The 18,998-nt window shown below is 47.9% G+C and overlaps 1 protein-coding gene across 1 annotated transcript; it reads left to right on the forward strand.

Annotated features, from left to right (window-relative positions):
• Window positions 1–2,346: 2,346 nt before the first annotated feature.
• On the forward strand, window positions 2,347–16,210 carry GPR139 (G protein-coupled receptor 139; the record flags this gene model as incomplete). Its single annotated transcript, XM_081965719.1, has 2 exons — window positions 2,347–2,452; window positions 15,276–16,210. The coding sequence occupies 2 exons, from the start codon at window positions 2,347–2,349 to the stop codon at window positions 16,208–16,210; spliced, it is 1,041 nt and encodes a 346-aa protein (XP_081821845.1).
• Between the last annotated feature and the right edge of the window lie 2,788 nt (window positions 16,211–18,998).

The following is an 18,998-nucleotide window of genomic DNA, read 5'->3' on the forward strand; positions in this document are numbered from 1 at the left end:
AGGGGACTGGAGGCTAAAACATATGAGGAACGGTTGCAGGAACTGGGTATGTCTAGTTTAATAGAAAGAAGGACTAGGGGAGACATGATAGCAGTCTTCCAATATCTCAGGGGTTGCCACAAAGAAGAGGGAGTCAAGCTATTTTTCAAAGCACCTGAGGGCAGGACAAGAAGCAATGGGTGGAAACTAATCAAGGAGAGAAGCAGCTTAGAACTAAGGAGAAATTTCCTGACAGTGAGAACAATTAACCTATGGAACGGCTTGCCACTTTTTAAAGAAGAGATTGGATAGCCATTTGTCTGAAGTGATGTGGGGTTTCCTGCCTAAAGCAGGGGGTTGGATTAGAAGGCCTCCAAGGTCCCTTCCGACTCTTGCTATTCTGTTCTGAATGCAAAGATAGAAAACACCCCTAGATTTTGCAAAGAAGACGAAGAAACCCTTCCCTACATGGGCACGGATGCTCTCGAGAGCGGTCAGCTCGGTTGTGTTCAGTTTCAATTCAATCGGAATAAAACAAAGGTGGGTGCAGTGGGGAAGGGGTCAGGAACCTGGGCCAGTCCTGGAGTCTGGGGAAGGCTCTGATGAGGGCTCTGTGTCGGAGGCAGAGAGGGGGTCAGAGCCGTCTGGCAGTTCTCAGCAGTGAGGCAGAGGAACAGCTGGAGCCTCTTCCCAGTGTGCGCATGTGCAGAGCTGCCAGAAGAACAACTCAGAAATCAGGGTCGACTTGGGAGTAAAGCCACACCTTGGAGGTGATTGGCCCCTCCCATAGGAAACAAAAGAGGAGCGAAAGGGGAGTGGGCTTTTGCAGGAAACAATTTGTTCGTTCAGGTGTTAGATTTGTTTCAGGAATGTGAAGATCTGTCCATGAATCTCAGAGACTCTGTGCCCAGACTTTCCTTGCACAGCACCTCATTAGAAATTATTGACCTGGCAGCTTTCCAAGATAGATAAGGTCTGTGGTCATAAATACTCCTTTGAAAGACTGTTTGCCAGGCCTTGGCTGAATGTGAAGGAGAGGAATTCACATTCGTTTAATAAAAAGGGTTTTTTCGCGACCAGGACTCTGCCTCTTTGAGGAAACCTACATCGGAACACTGTTCGTTCCTAACCTGTTGGGATTTGGTTAAAAAAACTCAACCAAATAAACGCGTATCTCTGCGAAAATCAGTAAGTCTTCGAGAACCAAATGAAAACGAGAAATGAGATCTGTCCAAAAGCAATTTTTTTACAGGGGCCGGACCCCAGTCAGTTCAGTCTGGCGTCAACTGTCAAGCGTCGACTGCAAAATTCGCCTTGAATTTCATCCTCAAAAGATGGAGGGAAAGTCCAGCATGTGGGAAGTTTCCACGGAATTTCTCCTAATTTGAAAAGTATGGAACCAAATCCTACACAGATACATCCTATACAGTCTGAGTAGGTGGCTCAGTGGCTGAGAGACTGAGCTTGTCGATCAGAAAGGTGGGCAGTTTGGCGGTTCGAATCCCTAGTACAGGTCTCCTGCGTGAGCAGGGGGTTAGACTAGATGACCTCCAGGGTCCCCTTCCAACTCTGTTACTGTTTACATCCCCTAACAGTTTTCACTACACAAGGGTTCACAGACCCCAATTGGCTCTATTCTCACAACACGCTGCTGCCCCACCCTCAAACGTAGCACCCACGGCTCCGTCTTTTGTCTGAAGCCGGCCGTAAAATATAACGGGAAGGAAAAACACACCCACAGAATAAAAAAAATCCCAATCTAGCCGTAACGTGATGGGATTTCTTTCCACCCCAGTGTTAACCAGGCTCCTGGTTGAGCTTTTTGAGGAGGGGGAAGGGAGGTCAAGCTACGTGCTGGGACTTCCTGCGAGCTTAATCCTGCAGCCGGCTCTCCCCTAATATCCATCCAAAGAAATGTAGACGATTGAAAACGAGAGGGGTGCTAGGACCCAGAAGGAAGACCAGGAAAGAATGTGTGTGTGAGTGAGTGTGTGGTATACATTGGTGTGTGTGTATATGAAGATGGGTGCAGCGCCTCCAGTTGGGAAGAGGCGTTAACCCTTTGCTTAGCCGGTGGCTGTAATTGCCTCCTCCCTCCCTCTCTCTTTCCCTTCTTCTTCTTCTCCTACTTCTTCTTCCTCCACCTCCGCCTCCTCTTTCTCCCTCCTGCCACCCTCTGCCCGACCGACTGGCTGGAAGGTCCATGTGCTGCCTGGGCTCCAGTGCCTCCCTCTTCCAGTGACAAGTGCCCAGCCGTCTCCAGTGGCAGAGCAGAGGATGGGATGTGGAACAGCCGATCCCGGAGCCCGACTCTGCCTCCCCGCCTCCTAACCCGGCTCGGCTCGGCAACCCAGAAGGAGCAGGTCAATGGAGCAGGATTACATCCACATGTATAATGCTTCCTTGCGCGGCTGCGGCTTAGGATACGCGCCCATCGTTTATTACAGTCTCCTGCTGTGCTTGGGGCTCCCGGGTAAGATATTTCTCTCTCTCTCCTTCCTTCCCTCTCTTTCATTTCCTTTTTTCTTTCTTTCCTTCCTTCGTCTTTTCCTTTCTTCCTTTTTCTCCTTTCCTTTCTTCCTTCCTCTTTCTCCTTTCCTTCTTTTCTTCTTTCCTTTCTTCCCTCTCTTTCTCCCATCTTTCATTTTTTCTTTTCTTTCCTTCTTTCCTCCTTTTCTTTCCCTTCCCTTTCTTCCTTCCTTTCTCTCCTCCTCTCTTCTCCTTCCTCTTTCTCTTTTCCTTCTTTCCTCTCCTTCTTTCCTTTCTCTCCTCCTTTCTCCTCCTCCCTCTTTCTCCTTTCCTTCTTTCCTTCCCTTTTCCTTCCTTCCTTCCTTCCTTCTCTTTCTCCCATCTTTTGTTTTCTCTTTTCTTTCCTTCCTTCCTCCTTTCCCTTTTCCTTCCCTTCCTTCCTTCCTTCCTTTCTCTCCTCCTTTCTTCTCCTTCCTCTTTCTCCTTTCCTTTCTTTCCTTCCCTTTTCCTTCCTTCCTTCCTTCCTCTTAAAACTTACAATCTTTTCCCCACCCATTTAGAGGTTCTGCCTACTCTAGTCTTCACAAAGGAGGAGATGAGTCCATTGTCCCTCAAAAAGGGACAGGGGACCAGCTGCCAGCCCAGGCATTTGACCGAGAACTGTAGACTTTTTTGACTCAAAGTAGGTTAGCCTTAGGAAGTTCTTTTTAGGATCAATGATCATCCTTGGAGTTCCTCCACTCAACATTGCTTTATTAGTTGTTTGTAAGGACGGTGGAAGAGGTACAGGAGGGAGTATAGGGTGGTCTTCATCCTGAAGGTTGGACTTGGGGGCAAAGGGTTAGCATGAAGAGGGCTCTATTCCAACTTGTGCAAAACTTGGGCAGTTTTGGATTTGAGGAACGTGTTGCTGTTATTGGATGGGGGGAGGAGGAAGGATGATTAACTCATAATGTCAAGTAAGAGGAGTCTCGTTAAGCCGTCTTGAAGTGCCCCTTAGGGACTAGGGGCTTGGATGGCCATCCCCGCAGGGTCAGCCTCGCATTTAATTGGGTTCTGGGGTTGAACCCAAATTCACCCCTTTGAAGAGTTTGGAAGTCACATTCCGTCAGTCAAGATTGGGGAAGAGGAAGATAAGGAGGACAAAAAACAAATAAACCCAGGCTTGGAGACTCCATTACCAAAGCAGTAATTTGCCTGGTAGACTGCCTTGACTCTTGGAGGGTTTGCTATTGCCTCGCAGTTAAGCCATTGCTTTTAGGACACTGGTCCTTTGCAAATTAGCCAAACCTGGACCTCCCTCTTTCATTCTTCCTTTCTTCCAATCTCCCCCCCACTAAAAAAAAAAAACCTGTTCCAACATCTCCAAAACTCTTACCCGGCAGGCGAGGAGAAGGCAAAACAGTTCGATCCTAGGTAGAAGCAGACGTAGGGTTTCCTGCTTGGGGCGGGGAGGGACGGGACAGGGCGGTTGGACTAGATGACCTGCAGAGACCCCTTCCAGCTCTATTATTATTGTGATACTTTGGTATATGTGCCCGAAAAGCCGACAAATGGTAGTTGTTGTAGAAATGCCACAGTTCCAAAACGACAGGGTTAATTTGGCTCGGTGAAAAACCTTACCCTTCACAAAGTGCCAATCTTCCTTTATCCCAGCGTGCCTGGCTGGGGAGGATGGGAGTTGTGATCCAGACGGCCGGGGGTGGGGAGGCATCTGAAGCTGGAGAAGGAGGCAAAGGGGGTGATTCCTTGAAGTCCCCGGGGCTGGGAAGACGACTGGGAAGGAGGGAGGGAAGGAGACAGCCAGCCCATGCAGACAGAGAGGAGCAGAGACACCCCCCCCCCTCCAATCTATTAAAATAAATAAATAATGTCCCGGCTGAGCTGTCCGTGGTGCTGACACAGCAGGAGCTGCTTAGAGGACGCTCAGGAGCTCACGTTCAAATGTACTAAGGGAAACCAAAAAAAATCAAACCCCAAAATGAGACGCCTCTCTTGGCAATCCCATCGAGGGAGAAATGGATGGGCTGGTTTATTTATTTTATTTTATTTTATTATTATTTTCTGCTCGGCTTCCCTTGCCCCTCCAATCGCAGCCGGCGAGCTGCAAAACGTGGGCTGTCCTTATGATGAATGAGACGAAGGGAGAAAACCTAGAAAGGGAGCACTAGGGGAGTGGAGGGGAAAAACATGCCGGCAATGTGGAAAGGTTATTATTTATTTTGGGGTGGGGGAAGGATGGGTACAGGGGACGAGGGGGCGTGCCATCCAGCCAGTTCTTCAAAAGGCAAAATCCTTCAGGAAGCTTTGGGGGGAGGGGGAAAACGGTCTGGGTCTCTATTATAGGGCCCTCCGCAGGACAAACCTTTGCAGATGACAAATTCGTCTTGGTGGAGATCATTTAGTTTATTTATTGAGATCCCACCTTTGTTTTATTTTATTTCATAAGCAATGCAAGATGGTGAACGTATCTAATACTTCTTCTTCCTTCTATTTCCCCCCAAAGCAACAACCTTGCGAGGTGGGTGGGGCTGAAAGAGAGGGACCCAGCTGGCTTTCATGCCTAAGGAGGGACTAGAACTCACAGTCTCCTGGTGAATGGACTAAAATCACCCAGCTGGCTTTCATGCCTAAGGAGGGACTAGAACTCCCAGTCTCCTGGCGATTGACCCAAAGTCACCTACTTGAGTTTCATGCCTAAGACAGGACTAGAACTCACTGTCTCCTGGTGATTGGCCCAAAGTCACCTACTTGATTTTCATGCCTACGACAAGACTAGAACTCACTGTCTCCTGGTGATTGGCCCAAAGTCACCCAGCTGGCTTTCATGCCTGAGGCAGGACTAGAACTCACTGTCTCCTGGTGATTGGCCCAAAGTCACCTACTTGATTTCCATGCCTAAGACAAGACTAGAACTCAACAGTCTCCTGGTGATTGGCCCAAAGTCACCCAGCTGGCTTTCATGCCTAAGGTTGGACTAGAACTCACAATCTCCTGATTTCTAGCCTGGTGCCTTAACCATTAGACCAGATTGGCTCTCATATATTTTTGGGTGGTGGGGAAGTTCAACTTAGCCCTTTCCCCTGGCTCAAACCTGCTCCCTTACTCTGGCTAGGTGGCTCAGTGGCTCAGACGCTGAGCTTGTTGATCAGAAAGGTTGGCAGCTTGACGGTTTGAATCCCTAGTATAGGTCTCCTGCGTGAGCAAGGGGGTTGGACTAGATGACCTCCAAGTCCCCTTCCACGTCTGTTACTGTTACTCTTGAATAGCTGTCCAAGGCTCCTTGTTCAAATCTCTTTTTTTACTTCCTTAATAGGAACATCCAATCTGGCGAGACCCCAGTGCTTATCTAGACTGACCCCCTGTTGACGGAGAAGAGGTCACCTCTCTTCCAAATGTCCTGTTCAGAACGCAGTTTTCAGAACCGAAAGGAAGCAGTTAGGAAAAATGAAAGGGGAGGATGTATATTACATGCCCATGGACATCAATTTTGCTCTTTTGGTCTGTATTTTTAGCCCATTCCCGCCTCCAACTTCATCAGGGCAGCATTCATAAATCATTTCTTTGTCCTTTCAAACAAGGTCCCCAATTAAAGGAGGCTAAGAGGACGAATGCAATGTCGCGCTGCCCATTTTGTGTCTAAATGGACTCGCCCTCCTTCTGTTTCCTGGGACATTTTGCTATAGATTGAAGTGGTCAGCAATTCTTTTTAATGTGATGGTATGTGAAAGGCTACGCAATATGCTTTCTTCTTTTGGGGGAGGGAGGGCGTAGTACAGAAATAGCGATAGAAGCGAAGAAAAGAAACTATATTGGTTTGACCTTGAGGGAGCTGGGAAAAAGAAGGGTTTGGTTAACCCGTTTGGCAGATGTTGAAGGGATAAGCGTTTGCGTAGGTCCATCGCTTGCTGAAAGTTGGACTGAACTTATCAGCCAGCCAGCCTCCGTCCTCAGTTGCCTTGTTGTTGTTGTGAGTTGCGAAATTGTGTCTGACCCATCGCGGCCCCCATGGACGACGTTCCTTCCTGTCCCCTACCGTCCCCTGGAGTCCATTTAAGCTCACGCCGACTGCTGGGTTGCCTGGCTCTCGTGTGGTGACAAAAGAAGCGTTGCTTTGTTCCGTGCGTGTGAATACTTTGTGCCGTTTTTGCCAAATACAAAGACGGCCCTTGCTTTGGGGGCCTTCAAGGGAACGAGACAGCATCATAGAGGAACACAGGTTTATTGGTAGAGCAAGTGTACTTCACAATAAAGACTACAGGGAAAGGTCAACTTGGAAGCGATCCGTCCCAGGGCCACTAAGTCATGCTTTGCTTAATCCGGTTTATTAAATAATACAGACTTTAGGTGTGTAGACCTTTCTGAGCCGTAATTGTTGTTGTTGTTAGTTGCGAAGTTGTGTCCGAACCATGTTGTGACATGGACAAAGATCCTCCAGGCCTTCCTGCCCTCTACCATCCTCTGGAGTCAACTTAAGCTCACGCCGACTGCTTCGGTGACTCCATCCAGCCACCTCCTTCTCTGTCGTCCCCTTCTTCTTTTGCATTGTTCCCAGCATGAGGCTCTTCTCCAGTGAGTCCTTCTACCTTCTCATTAGGTGGCCAAAGTCTTTGAGTTTCCTCTTCAGGATCTGGCCTTCTAAAGAGCAGTCAGGGTGGATCTCCTCTAGGACTGACCGGTTGGATCGCCTTGCAGTCCTTCTTCTTTCACCCTCTATCGTTCCCAGCATGAGGCTCTTCTCCAGGGAGTCCTTCTTCCTACTCATCAGGTGGCCAAAGTCTTTGAGTTTCCTCTTCAGGATCCGGCCTTCTAAAGAGCAGTCAGGGTGGATCTCCTCTAGGACTGACCAGTTGGATCGCCTTGCAGTCCCCGTGATAAAATTGTGATATCCAACAAGAATATGTCAATTTGGAAAAACTGAACTTTGCTCAACTGAAGGGAAACAACCGTTATATAACTGTAGTCCCTCTGGAAGTTGGTGGGCAGTCAAGGTCATTAGAAACTTATTTGCATTTCTCCCAGGGTTGGTGAATCTACATCAAACCCTCCAAATCACATACAATAGCAAAAATATCTAGTATTGAAAGACTTGGGTGGAATGGGTGGAAACTAATCAAGGAGAGAAGCAACCTAGAACTGAGGAGAAATTTCCTGACCGTTAGAACAATTAATCAATGGAACAACTTGCCTCCAGAGGTTGTGAATGCCCCAACACTGGAAGTCTTTAAGAAGATGTTGGATAGCCATTTATCTGAAAGGGTTTCCTTCCTAGGCAGGGGGTTGGACTAGAAGACCTCCAAGGTCCCTTCCAACTCTGCTACTGTATTGTATTGTATTGTCATTTGCTTAATGACTGCCTCATTCACTTATGCAGGGATTCGCTTAACAACTAGTCCCCCCCAAAAAAAGTCATGATATGGAGCATAAAACTCACTTAACAACTGCCTTGCCTAGCAATGGAAAATGTGGGCTCCGTTGTCATTGTAGCTCAAGGACTATTTCTAAATGACAAAGCGATAAGCTTATTTCACCCCCTTTTATTTTAGCGTCCTCCAAATGCAATTAACTTGGGAGGGAGACGCTATTAATATTCTCTTTTTTTTTCATTTATCCTGGCATTCGGGCAAAGGAGAATATGCAAAGCATTTTTTCTTTCTTCCTTTCCTGGCCCGCTCTGTAACAGCCGGAAAAAATTATTACCAGTGCTATGTCGCTAAACACACTTAATCAGTCCGTTGTTTCTCCTCTTCTGTAAAGTGAAAGATTCCGTTTGTCCTCTCTCTCTCCTCCTTCCCCTCCTCTGCCTCGCCGGGAATTCTATGCCAAGAATGCAAATGAGATTCTCCGTCAAAGGAGAGAAGAAGACAGCTGGACCCAGCGCTCAACATTTCTTCCCCGGGATTGGGATTTGGAAGAAACGACACAGATGTTGCAGGGTGGACAGGAACCCCCTTAAACATCTGGCATGGGGAGGTTTCTTTGAGACATCCCCCACACACCAGGGGTCCAACCTTGGCAAATTGAAGACCTGTGGGCCAAGGGTGAGTTGCTGCCGGTTTTACTACCGGTTTGCAACAGGTGTGCAATGCGTGTTGCATGCACTGTTCAGTGTAAATTGTTCTTCACGCATGCACAGAACAATTTACAATGAACTGCACACACGCAGTCACTAAAAAAATTAACGTGGCAGTGACATCAGCGGTGGCGAGGTAAGCAGTTCGGGGTCGTGGCAAGCCTGGGTCGCTGTCGGTTTTGCAACCCAAAAAATACCACTACCGGTTCGGCCAAACTGGGCCGAACCGGGAGCAACTCTGCAACTGGCAGATTTCCCCAGCCAGAATTGGGGAGGCAATCACATGATCCCATCCTAGCTGCATGCCGCTTGCCAAGAGCCAAACTTTTAATCATATGACTGTGGGAATACTACCACAGGCGCAAGTGCAAGGCGTGGTCATAAGTTACTTTTTCCAGTGCCACGGTAACTTTGGGCAAGACTCAATTGTATGAACCAAGGGTTTTTTCCCCTCTAATGAGAGTGGTTCAGTGGCAAAGATGCGGAGCTTGTCAATCAGAAAGGTCGGCAGTTCAACAGTTCGAATCCCTAGCGCCACGTAACGGAGTGAGCCCCCGCGACTTGTCCCAGCTTCTGCCAACCTAGCAGTTCGAAAGCAGGTAAAAAATGCAAGTAGAAAAATAGGAACCACCTTTGGTGGGAAGGGAACAGCGTTCCGTGCGCCTTCGGCGTTGAGTCATGACGAAGACATCTTCGGAGAGTGCTGGCTTTTCGGCTTTGAAACAGAGATCAGCACTGCCCCCTAGAGTCAGGAATGACTAGCACATGTGCGAGGGGAGCCTTTACCTTTATGTTTAAACAAAACCTTTTTTAAAAATTTAAGCCCACTTGATCTGGGAAAGCCCCCATCAGAAAGTTGGGTTTCTGATCGTTGACATATTGCACAGATAATATCTGAACTTTGCCCAAAGGAAAACAGCTTTCAATTCCGAGATAAGGATGAAATAATAGTAAATGCTGTAGCAACGGAACTTTAAACTCTGAATTCTAAGATTGAGGTAGAGCAGATTGAAATCTCAGATGATCTTATTTTGATTCAAAGAGGTGTCGTTTCACTTGCCCCGTCAGAAATTCCTCTGCAATCTACATTTCTGAATTTACAGCCCAAGGACAATGAAACAGCTTGTAAAAAACATTGCAAGATGATAGACTGATGTCAGACGGAGGGGGGGGGAGGGGGGGAAGACAACCCAAAATATATTTTACCATTCTGGTCATTGTCCGTTTTTGGGATGAAAGGGGAAAGAGTCATCCCAACAGCTCAGAGGAGAAGGAACAAAAACGAAACTCCAGGGCAGGTGTCCGTAAAGAATATTATACATTAAAAACACTTAGCAACAGTCAATATGATGTTTGGCAAAAGGGACTTTTTTTAAAGAGGCCCTTGCCTGAAACTATAATTTCCAGAACGAATGGGAGGAGGCTCCCAGGTGCTCTTTGATTGCCAAAGACAGGGGAGTTATGGTGCCTGCGCGCATATCTTGGAATGAAGCTGGCAGCAATGAGATTCCACAAAGAGGAAGAAGCATCAGCTGGTAGTTGGTGTGAAGTCAAGGTCGCCGCTCTAACACATCAGCAGCTGCTGAAACGAAGTGGAGAAGATTGGAAGATTAGCTTGGCTGTTTGCAGAGAGAGGTTGATGAGAAAGGAAGGGTGGGGGGGCTCAAAGCCATCGGCCCCAGATATCTATTGGGACCGGAGTCATGGACAGTCCGTTATGGCTAAACCGTGCAAGGGAAGGATTGAGGGGCATTAAGAGCAAACAGAAGAGAAAACCAATATCGAAGAAGAAAGCTCAAGGATATTAGCACAAGTGACCTGGGGAAAAGAAATAACTCCGTCAACTGTCTCCCTTTAAGGTAAAGGTAAAGGTTCCCCTCGCACATCTGTGCTAGTCGTTCCCGACTCTAGGGGGCGGTGCTCATCTCCGTTTCAAAGCCGAAGAGCCAGCGCTGTCCGAAGACGTCTCCGTGGCCATGTGGCCGGCATGACTCAACACTGAAGGCTCACGGAACGCTGTTCCCTTCCCACCAAAGGTGGCTCCTATTTTTCTACTTGCATTTTTCACGTGCTTTTGAACTGCGAGGTTGGCAGAAGCTGGGACAAGTCCCGGGAGCTCACTCCGTTACGCGGTGCTAGGGATTCGAACTGCCGACCTTTCTGATGGACAAGCTCAGCGTCTTAGCCACTGAGCCACCGCGTCCTTTTAGGGAGGTTTTTACATGCACGCATTTTGTGTAAGTGGCTGCCTAAGTGTGTTGTGTATGCACACACACACACCGAGACACTGATCTGCTAAGGTCAATATTACGAGAGGCGAGATTTCTATTGATCCATTCAATTTTTTTTTAAGTGCCTTTGTAAGTGGCAGAAAAGCTAAGCTGGTGAGGCCTGGGTGGAGGGAGGGAGGGGGGAAGAGGGTCTTTGGGGAATCTTAAGTGGCTGCCAAGTGGCGGTTGGTAGAATCAGAAATCCTAGAAGTTGGCAATGGAAATCTATTTCTGCAATCATGCCAGGAAACGTATGTTGCGTACGGCTGTGGAGTTTGACGTAACTTTGAATAGTCACTAAATGAACAGGCTTAAGTGGAGGGTTATCTGTAGGGGGGTGGGGTTTGAGCCAAGGGCAAGATTTCCATATGCAAACACATCCGAGCAATATAGGTGATCCTCGAGTTACAGCAGTTCATTTAGTGACCGTCTGAAGTCACAATGGTTAAAAAAAGGGGTTCGTGATCATTTTTCACGCTTATGACCCTTGCAACATCCCCGGGAGGGTGTCACATGATCAAAATCCAGACCCTTGGCAACTGACTCATTGTCATGACGGTTGCGCAGACCTGGGGGGTCACGTGATCCCCTTTTGCGACCTTTTGAGAAGTCAAGTCAAGGGGGAGGGAGCTGATTCACTTAACCACCAGGTTGCTAACTGAACAACTGCAGTGAATTCATTTAACAACTCTGGCAAGAAAGGTCGTGAACGGGGCAAAATGCACTTAACCAACTATCTCGCTTAGCGGTAGAAACATGGGGCTCCGTTGGAGTTATACATGGAGGACTAACCTGGAATGTATTGACTGCTTTTTAACCCTTCCACACAGGGTGTTGTGGCCTGCCAGTGGCCAGTGGAGCTGGCAGCAGATTCGGACAGTGAGGAGGTTGTGAGGAACCTGGGCCAGTCCTGGAGTCTGGGGAAGGCTCGGATGAGGGCTCTGTGTCGGAGGCAGAGAGGGGGCCAGGGTCGTATGCCAGTTATCAGCTGCCTTCAGAGTCAGACATCAGTGAGGCAGAAGAACAGCTGGAGCCTGTTCCCAGTGTGCGCATGTGCAGTTGTCAGACGAAGGGAACAGCTAAAGAACAGGGGTCGACTTGGGAGTAAGGCCACAGGTGGACGATGAATGGCCCTTCCCATAGGGAATAAAAGAGGAGCGAAAGGGGAGTGGAGTTTGCAGGAGACAATCAGTTCGCTTCATTGGTTCGTGACTCTCCGAGACTCCTTGCCAAGTTTTGCAGATATCAGCCTGGCAGCTCTCCAAGCCAGATAAGGTCTGTGGCTGTAAATCCTCCCTTGAAAGACTTTGCTGGATGCGAAGGAGCAGAATTCACAGGAAATGAATAAAAGGGGTTTTTTGCCGGGGCCAGGAGTTGACTTCGTGCTCTCGGGAAGCCTCGGTCAGAACAAATTCAGAGCACCTGCACTGAGCTCTCCTAAAGTTTAATGTAAGCCTGTTGCTACATTTCTGGATTGTCTTTGCCCAATTAGAGTTGGGCGAAGTCAACCTTAACTCCGAGGGGCTTTTGATCACCTAGTAAAAGGTTTGGGGGAGCCCTTAAAATCCTAGAGCTGGTTAATTTGCTTTCCTTCATGTATATTTCACATTAATCAGGAGAGGAATTCAATCCACGTTTCTCTTTACTCTGAAGTGAAGGGGAACTAATTCCAGAGAGACGGAAGTTCTCTATTCCGGAAGTTAACAAGGGATAATACAGGTAGTCCTCAACTTACAACTGGTTAGGGTTAGGGTTAAGGTGGCTTTGCTGGATGTGAAGGAGCAGAATTCACATTCAATCAATCAAAGGGGTTTTTGTCTGGACCAGGAGTTTGCTTCATGCTCTTGGGAAGCCTCGGCCAGAACACAGGGGATGATGTTCATTTAGGATATTTTGGGAGAAGGGGTAGCGGTACCCCCACCTGAGCCCCACCCTGCCTGTTCCCATCTCCCTATTTTCCACCTGTATCCTCAGGCCTACGTGGCAACCAGAGAAAGAGCAGAACTGCCCTCTCCACTGTTCAAATCTGCAGCCCTTCCAGAAGGGGTCAAGTCTCCTAGAAACACGGGGTGAGCTTTGGGTCTTTCCTTCTTTTGGCCGGAAAATCAATCGCTTCTTCAAAAGAGCAAGACGGAGCGCCATGCCTGCCTGTGGATCTTGCTACGTTAATAGCTCGGAAGCTCCTTGGCAGCGGGACAAGCTCTTTGCGCAGCTCGGCCAGGGTTTATCTACACCAGGAACAGAAAACGTGCAGTTCTCCACATCTTGCTGAGCTTCAGTTCCCATCAGACCTAGACGGGACAACAGTTGGCCTGCCTGCTTTGGGGGTTTGCCCTTGAGTGAGACTATTACATTTGGCCTGCAATACCAGGCAGCCATTAGAAGGCAAAAGCAAAGCTTTCCCTCGCAGATACGTGCGAGTCGTTCCCAACTCTAGGGGGTGGTGCTCATCTCCATTTCAACGCCGAAGAGCCAGCGCTGTCCTAAGATGCCTCCGTGGTCATGTGGCCGGCATGATTCAACGGCGAAGGTGCACGGAATGCTGTTCCCTTCCCACCAAAGGTGGTTCCTATTTTTCTACTCGCATTTCTTACGTGTTGTTGCAAGGACTGGCTGGCCACGCCCACCCCACCATAGTCTCCATATGGCCAGTTCATCATGCCCGGTAACTGCAGGACCCGTGCAGAGGTTCTGTGAGGGCAAATAAACGGGCCTCCCAGCCTTTGGAGGGCTGTTTTCACACTCCTGGAGGGTGAAAAGGCCCCTTCCCCCGCCATGGTGCAGCAGGGTGACTAGGCGATGCCCACCATCGCCACGCCCACCCAGCAACCGGCCTAGAGAACTGGCTGCTAACGTTTTCCAATCCCCCCTGCCCTCCCCACCTCCCATCTCAAAATACAAGTGGCTGAGTAGCAATCCTTTTCAGCAGTTTCTTCAGCACTTAGCAAAGCAGGAATTAACTTGAGAGCTTGAAGATGCAATTCTCTCTTTTTTAAAAAAAAAAGTGGCACAGCAAAAATGCCAGCAGCATCTTCCCCATCCACCCCCCACATGCTGTCACTGTTGGGGTTTCTTTTTCTTTCTTTTTGTTTTCTCCTAGAAAATCAAGTTCCAGCGAGATGCACGGAGAGATTGTTCATTAATATTTGGCAGCTAAGTGGCCAATAATATGCGCTTATAATCAGGATGTGCGGCACGCATCCGAGAGCATCGTTTTCATCCTGTCTTTTGGTCCCACCTTTCTCCTCAGTAGGGACGCGGTGGCTCAGGGGCTAAGACGCTGAACTTGTTGATCAGAAAGGTCGGTGGTTCAGCGGTTCGAATCCCTAGCACAGTGTAACGGAATGAGCTCCCGTGACTTATCCAGCTTCTGCCAACCTAGCAGTTGGAAAGCACGTTAAAAATGCAAGTAGAAAAATAGGAACCACCTTTGGTGGGAAGGGAACAGCGTTCCGTGCGCCTTCGGCGTTGAGTCATGCCGGCCACATGACCACGGAGACGTCTTCGGATAACGCTAGCTCTTCGGCTTTGAAACGGAGATGAGCACCGCCCCCTAGAGTTGGGAACGACTAGCACAGATGTGCGAGGGGAACCTTTCCCTTTGCTCCTCAGTTTTTAGCTAGAGGAATTTGTGTCATTATTCTTGATTGGCCTTGGAAAAGAATTCGGCACGCTCAGAAGTCGAACGTTAAACGGGATGCATTAGCTCCACGAAAAAAAAAAAAGATTAATTACTGAATGCATATGAAATTTCAATACTTGGCAACTCACCCTTTCTCGGTTAAACCAAACCTCTGTACTTTGTGAATTAATTAAATAGGTTCGGCGGTGGAGGAGCAACTGTTGGGAAATGTCCGTATGACGTCCAGCCAGAATGTCTTGCAGCCAGAGTGGAATCAAATCAGGGTCCAGTTAAAGAGAATCAACGTTGACCCATATTCTAAAGAAGATTGTCCTCCACTTTAGAGGCGCCTCCTCATCTGCGGTTGTCTAGACTACGGTTTCTCAACCTTAGCAACTTGAAGATGTGTGTCTTGTGGTCCGCTGGCAGCCTGCGGAGCTGGCAGCAGAGGGAGGAAGGTTGGGGAGGAACATGGGCCAATCCTAGAGTCTGGGGAAGGCTCGGACGAGGGCTCTGTGTCGGGGGCAGAGAGGGGGCCAGGGCCATCTGGTAGTCGGAGTCTGACATCAGTGAGGCAGAAGAACAGTGGGAACCTGTTCCCAGTGTGCGCCTGCACAGAACTGGCAGAACGCAAGAACAATTAAGAAAAAAAGGGCGACTCAGTTGTTGTCGATTACTTCTTCATTACTATTCTTAGAAACTCCGATAGGTGCATTAAATGTATTTTAGTTCTCTTTTAGAATGTTCTTTAAGTAAATCCATGTGTCACATTTGATTCTTGGGACCTAATAGCAATTGCTAATCTTCTAAAGTTAACGTAATCCTTTCTTTTCCCCCTTCCTCTCTCTCTCCCCCATTACAGCTAACATTTTGACGGTCATCATTCTGTCACAGCTGGTGGCACGGCGTCAAAAGTCCTCCTATAACTACCTTTTAGCTCTCGCGGTGGCCGATTTGCTCGTCCTCTTCTTCATCGTCTTTGTGGACTTCCTGTTGGAAGATTTCATCTTGAAGGAGAAGATGCCTGAAATCCTGGACAAAATTATCGAGGTGTTAGAGTTCTCCTCCATCCATACTTCCATCTGGATTACCGTGCCGCTCACCATCGACCGATACATCGCGGTCTGCCATCCCTTGAAATACCACATGGTTTCCTATCCCGCTCGCACTCGCAAAGTCATTGTGAGTGTTTATATTATTTGCTTTCTAACCAGCATCCCGTACTACTGGTGGCCCAACATCTGGAAGGAAGATTACACAAGTACGCTGGTTCACCACATCCTCATCTGGATCCACTGCTTCACCATCTATCTGGTGCCCTGCTCCATCTTCTTCGTCTTGAACTCCATCATCGTCTACAAGCTCCGGCAGAAGTGCAACTTCCGGCTGCGGGGCTATTCCACCGGGAAGACCACCGCCATCTTGTTCACCATCACCTCCATTTTCGCCGTCCTCTGGGCCCCAAGGATTATCATGATCCTGTACCACCTTTACGTCTCCCCCATCCACAACAGCTGGTCTGTCCACATCGTCTCCGACGTGGCCAACATGTTGGCATTACTCAACACCGCCATCAACTTCTTCCTGTACTGTTTCATCAGCAAGCGGTTTCGCACCATGGCGGCCGTAATGCTGAAGGCGTTCTTCCGGTGTCAGAAGCAGCCCGTCCAGTTCTACACAAACCATAACTTTTCCATAACTAGCAGCCCATGGATATCCCCGGCCAACTCCCACTGCATCAAAATGTTTGTCTACCAATATGATAAAAACGGGAAACCTATAAAGATCTCTCCGTGACGGACCCATGATGGATGGTCCATGGAAGCTCCTTCTTTTTAAGCTGGTTCCGACGATGACGCGGAAGAGCTGGGGATAAATCGCTTGCAAATAGCAGCCATTGGATTTTGCTCCTCTTCAAGCATTGGGAGACAAACGGTCTGCTATCGTTTATAAGGATGTCTTTGGACACCTGCAGGAGAAGCAAAGGAGAGGCGGAAAGCTTCACGGCTTCATCTCTTGCAAGGCTTGATCCATAGCCTTGGATCGAAAGATCTACAGGACCGGAGAGATGGTCCGTTGTCTTGTGTGGGGACTTGGGTGAAACGGTTAGAGTGCAGCTTTCAGTTAAGCCTCTCTCTCTCTTTCTCTCTCTCCCTAACCGAAACACTTCCGAAGATGTAGCAATCCGAACATTTATTTATATATTTCGTAGACTCCGATGTGGAGATTTTGATGGGATTCTAAGCCGTTGCTTGCTCCTTTTCCAGTTTCTGTTGGATTATTTTCCTCATGGCATGAAATCTTATTACTTGGATGCTTGGGCACACGCTGTAAAGGAAGTTAGCCATCTTTAGAATATTAGTATGGTGCTTAGGCTAATTTTTGGAGGTTTCATTGGAAGAACTATTCATACTTAGAAGGATGGGGGAAATCACTTTCTCATTTGCTTGATTCTTTTCTCTCCCATCTTGACATGGCAAACCTCTGGAGTGGACAGTTGGAACACTGAGTAAAATACCAGAGCCATCCTTAGAATATTTGTATGGTGTTATAAGCTGACCGCTGCAACTTCATCGGAAGAAGGATTAATTCTTGGAAGGAATCCCTTTCTTAACCCTAGCATGTGATACAACGTGAAAACTCTTGAGTCTTACCTATTTACATTCTGAGCAATGTCCAAGCTAGATTTAAAAACTAAAGGAATTTTCCTGAACAAAGAATAAGAACAATCATATTTGTCATTGGTACACATTTTTCTTTTGCTTAGCGTTTTTTTTTTAAAAAACCACTATCAATCTCCAGCCCAGTTGGGCATTTTCTTCCTTTTTAAGGCACTCAAGTCATTGGTGATTTTTATGGACTCCATGAAGTTCTTGGGAGTTAGTCGAAGTTTTCATGGGGCGAGTTAGGAGTCGTCTGCATAGATTGGAAAATGGAGAATGTACACACAATGGAATACAACGGGGTTGTGTGTGTGTGTGTGTTTGCGTGCGTGCGTGAATTCAAATATTTAACTCTTCGCCTTCATAAACACAGGCGCACCCAAAAAAAAAAATCTCTTTACGGAAACGGCTTTTTTTTTAGTTTTCCATGGACCTCGTGAGATTCTGTTACTTGGATGAAGGACTTCTAATTGTCGCAAGAAGTATTGACAAAAATCAGATGGCGTGGGATGAGCTGAAGAGAGTGCAAACACCAAAGTTACTGGATATTTGTAAAAAAAACAACGCAGAGGAAATCTGTGCCACGTCCCTCACCTCTCGTCCCTGAAGAATTATTTTGGACTGTGAACGTCTGCCTTAGGAAACATGGAAAAAGAATAATATTTGGGATGACATGCGCCACCTCATAGGGTGGAATCCCGAGGGAAACAGTTAATTGCTCGAATGTATCACTTTAGTGCATGCTTCCAATCAAGTTATCTATTACCAGCCCAGGTCTGCAACCTAGAACTTTTAGAAATAGCATGGAGAGTCCTTGACGTACGACCACAATTAGGAGCAGAATTCCCGGTGCTAAGCGAGGGGGTTCAGCGAATCGTGCTCAGTTTTATGGTTTTTTGGGGGGAGGGCAGCTGCTCCCAAGCTTTTGGGCACCGGTTCTGCAGAGAATGATTTCCCCCCCCCCCCAGAATGGAGGGAGCGTGATTTTGTGTGTTGCCTGCATTCACGGGTGGGGCTTCGCTTGTTTGCCCGGCCCAGTTTCCGACATGCCGTGAACCATTGCCAATCTACGGACCAAGGGTTGACAATTTTATGACAATTAAGACATTCAGTATCTAACAAATTAAGTAATATAAGGGGGAACATACCCCCCCAGTGGTGGGATTCAAATAATTTAACAACTGGTTCTCTGCTCTAGTGACCAGCTGGGTAGGTGGGGCTTGGCGGCCATGTGACTGTGTGGGCGTGGCCAACTCAACGTCGCTCAGGTCGATGAGCGCTTCGCCTTAGCATTGACAATGTCATAAGGGTTAACCGGAGAGGCAGTTTCTGTAAGCAGGGCGATAAAGATTAGGCTGGAAACAACACCAGAATGTTTCCTTCCTTCCTGCCTTCCTTACAGGATTAGCCCTGTAAAATGGGAAAAAAACTAAAAAGGAGATTTCTTCCAACAACTGGTTCTCCCAACTCCTTAGAAAGTTAACAATTGGTTCTCCCGAATAGGTGCGAACTGGCTGAATCCCACCACTGCATAAATCCTTTCTTTCTAGAAAGAATGATGTCCGTTTGAAAAAGAAAGGACATTATTGGTTCAGTTGAGGCTGACTTCTATAGGTGTAGAACTTGTAGAAGCAGAGAGTTGGGAAACCAACCAACCAATCCCAAGGCAGAAACTCTCAGCTCTGTAAAATTCTCCAATAATAAAGAGACCTCCCAACCCAGGGGGTGAAATCCAGCCGGTTCTGACAGGTTCTGGAGAACCGGTAGTGGGAATTTTGAGTAGTTCGGAGAACCGGCAAATGCCACCTCTGGCTAGCCCCCGAATGGGGAGGGAATGGGGATTTTGCAGTATCCTTCCCCTGCCATGCTCACCAAGCCACACCATGCCCACTAAGCCACGCCCACAGAACCGGTAGCAAAAA

Source organism: Natrix helvetica, assembly GCF_964273705.1.
Source record: "Natrix helvetica genome assembly, chromosome: 13".
NCBI classification, from domain to species: domain Eukaryota; kingdom Metazoa; phylum Chordata; class Lepidosauria; order Squamata; family Natricidae; genus Natrix; species Natrix helvetica.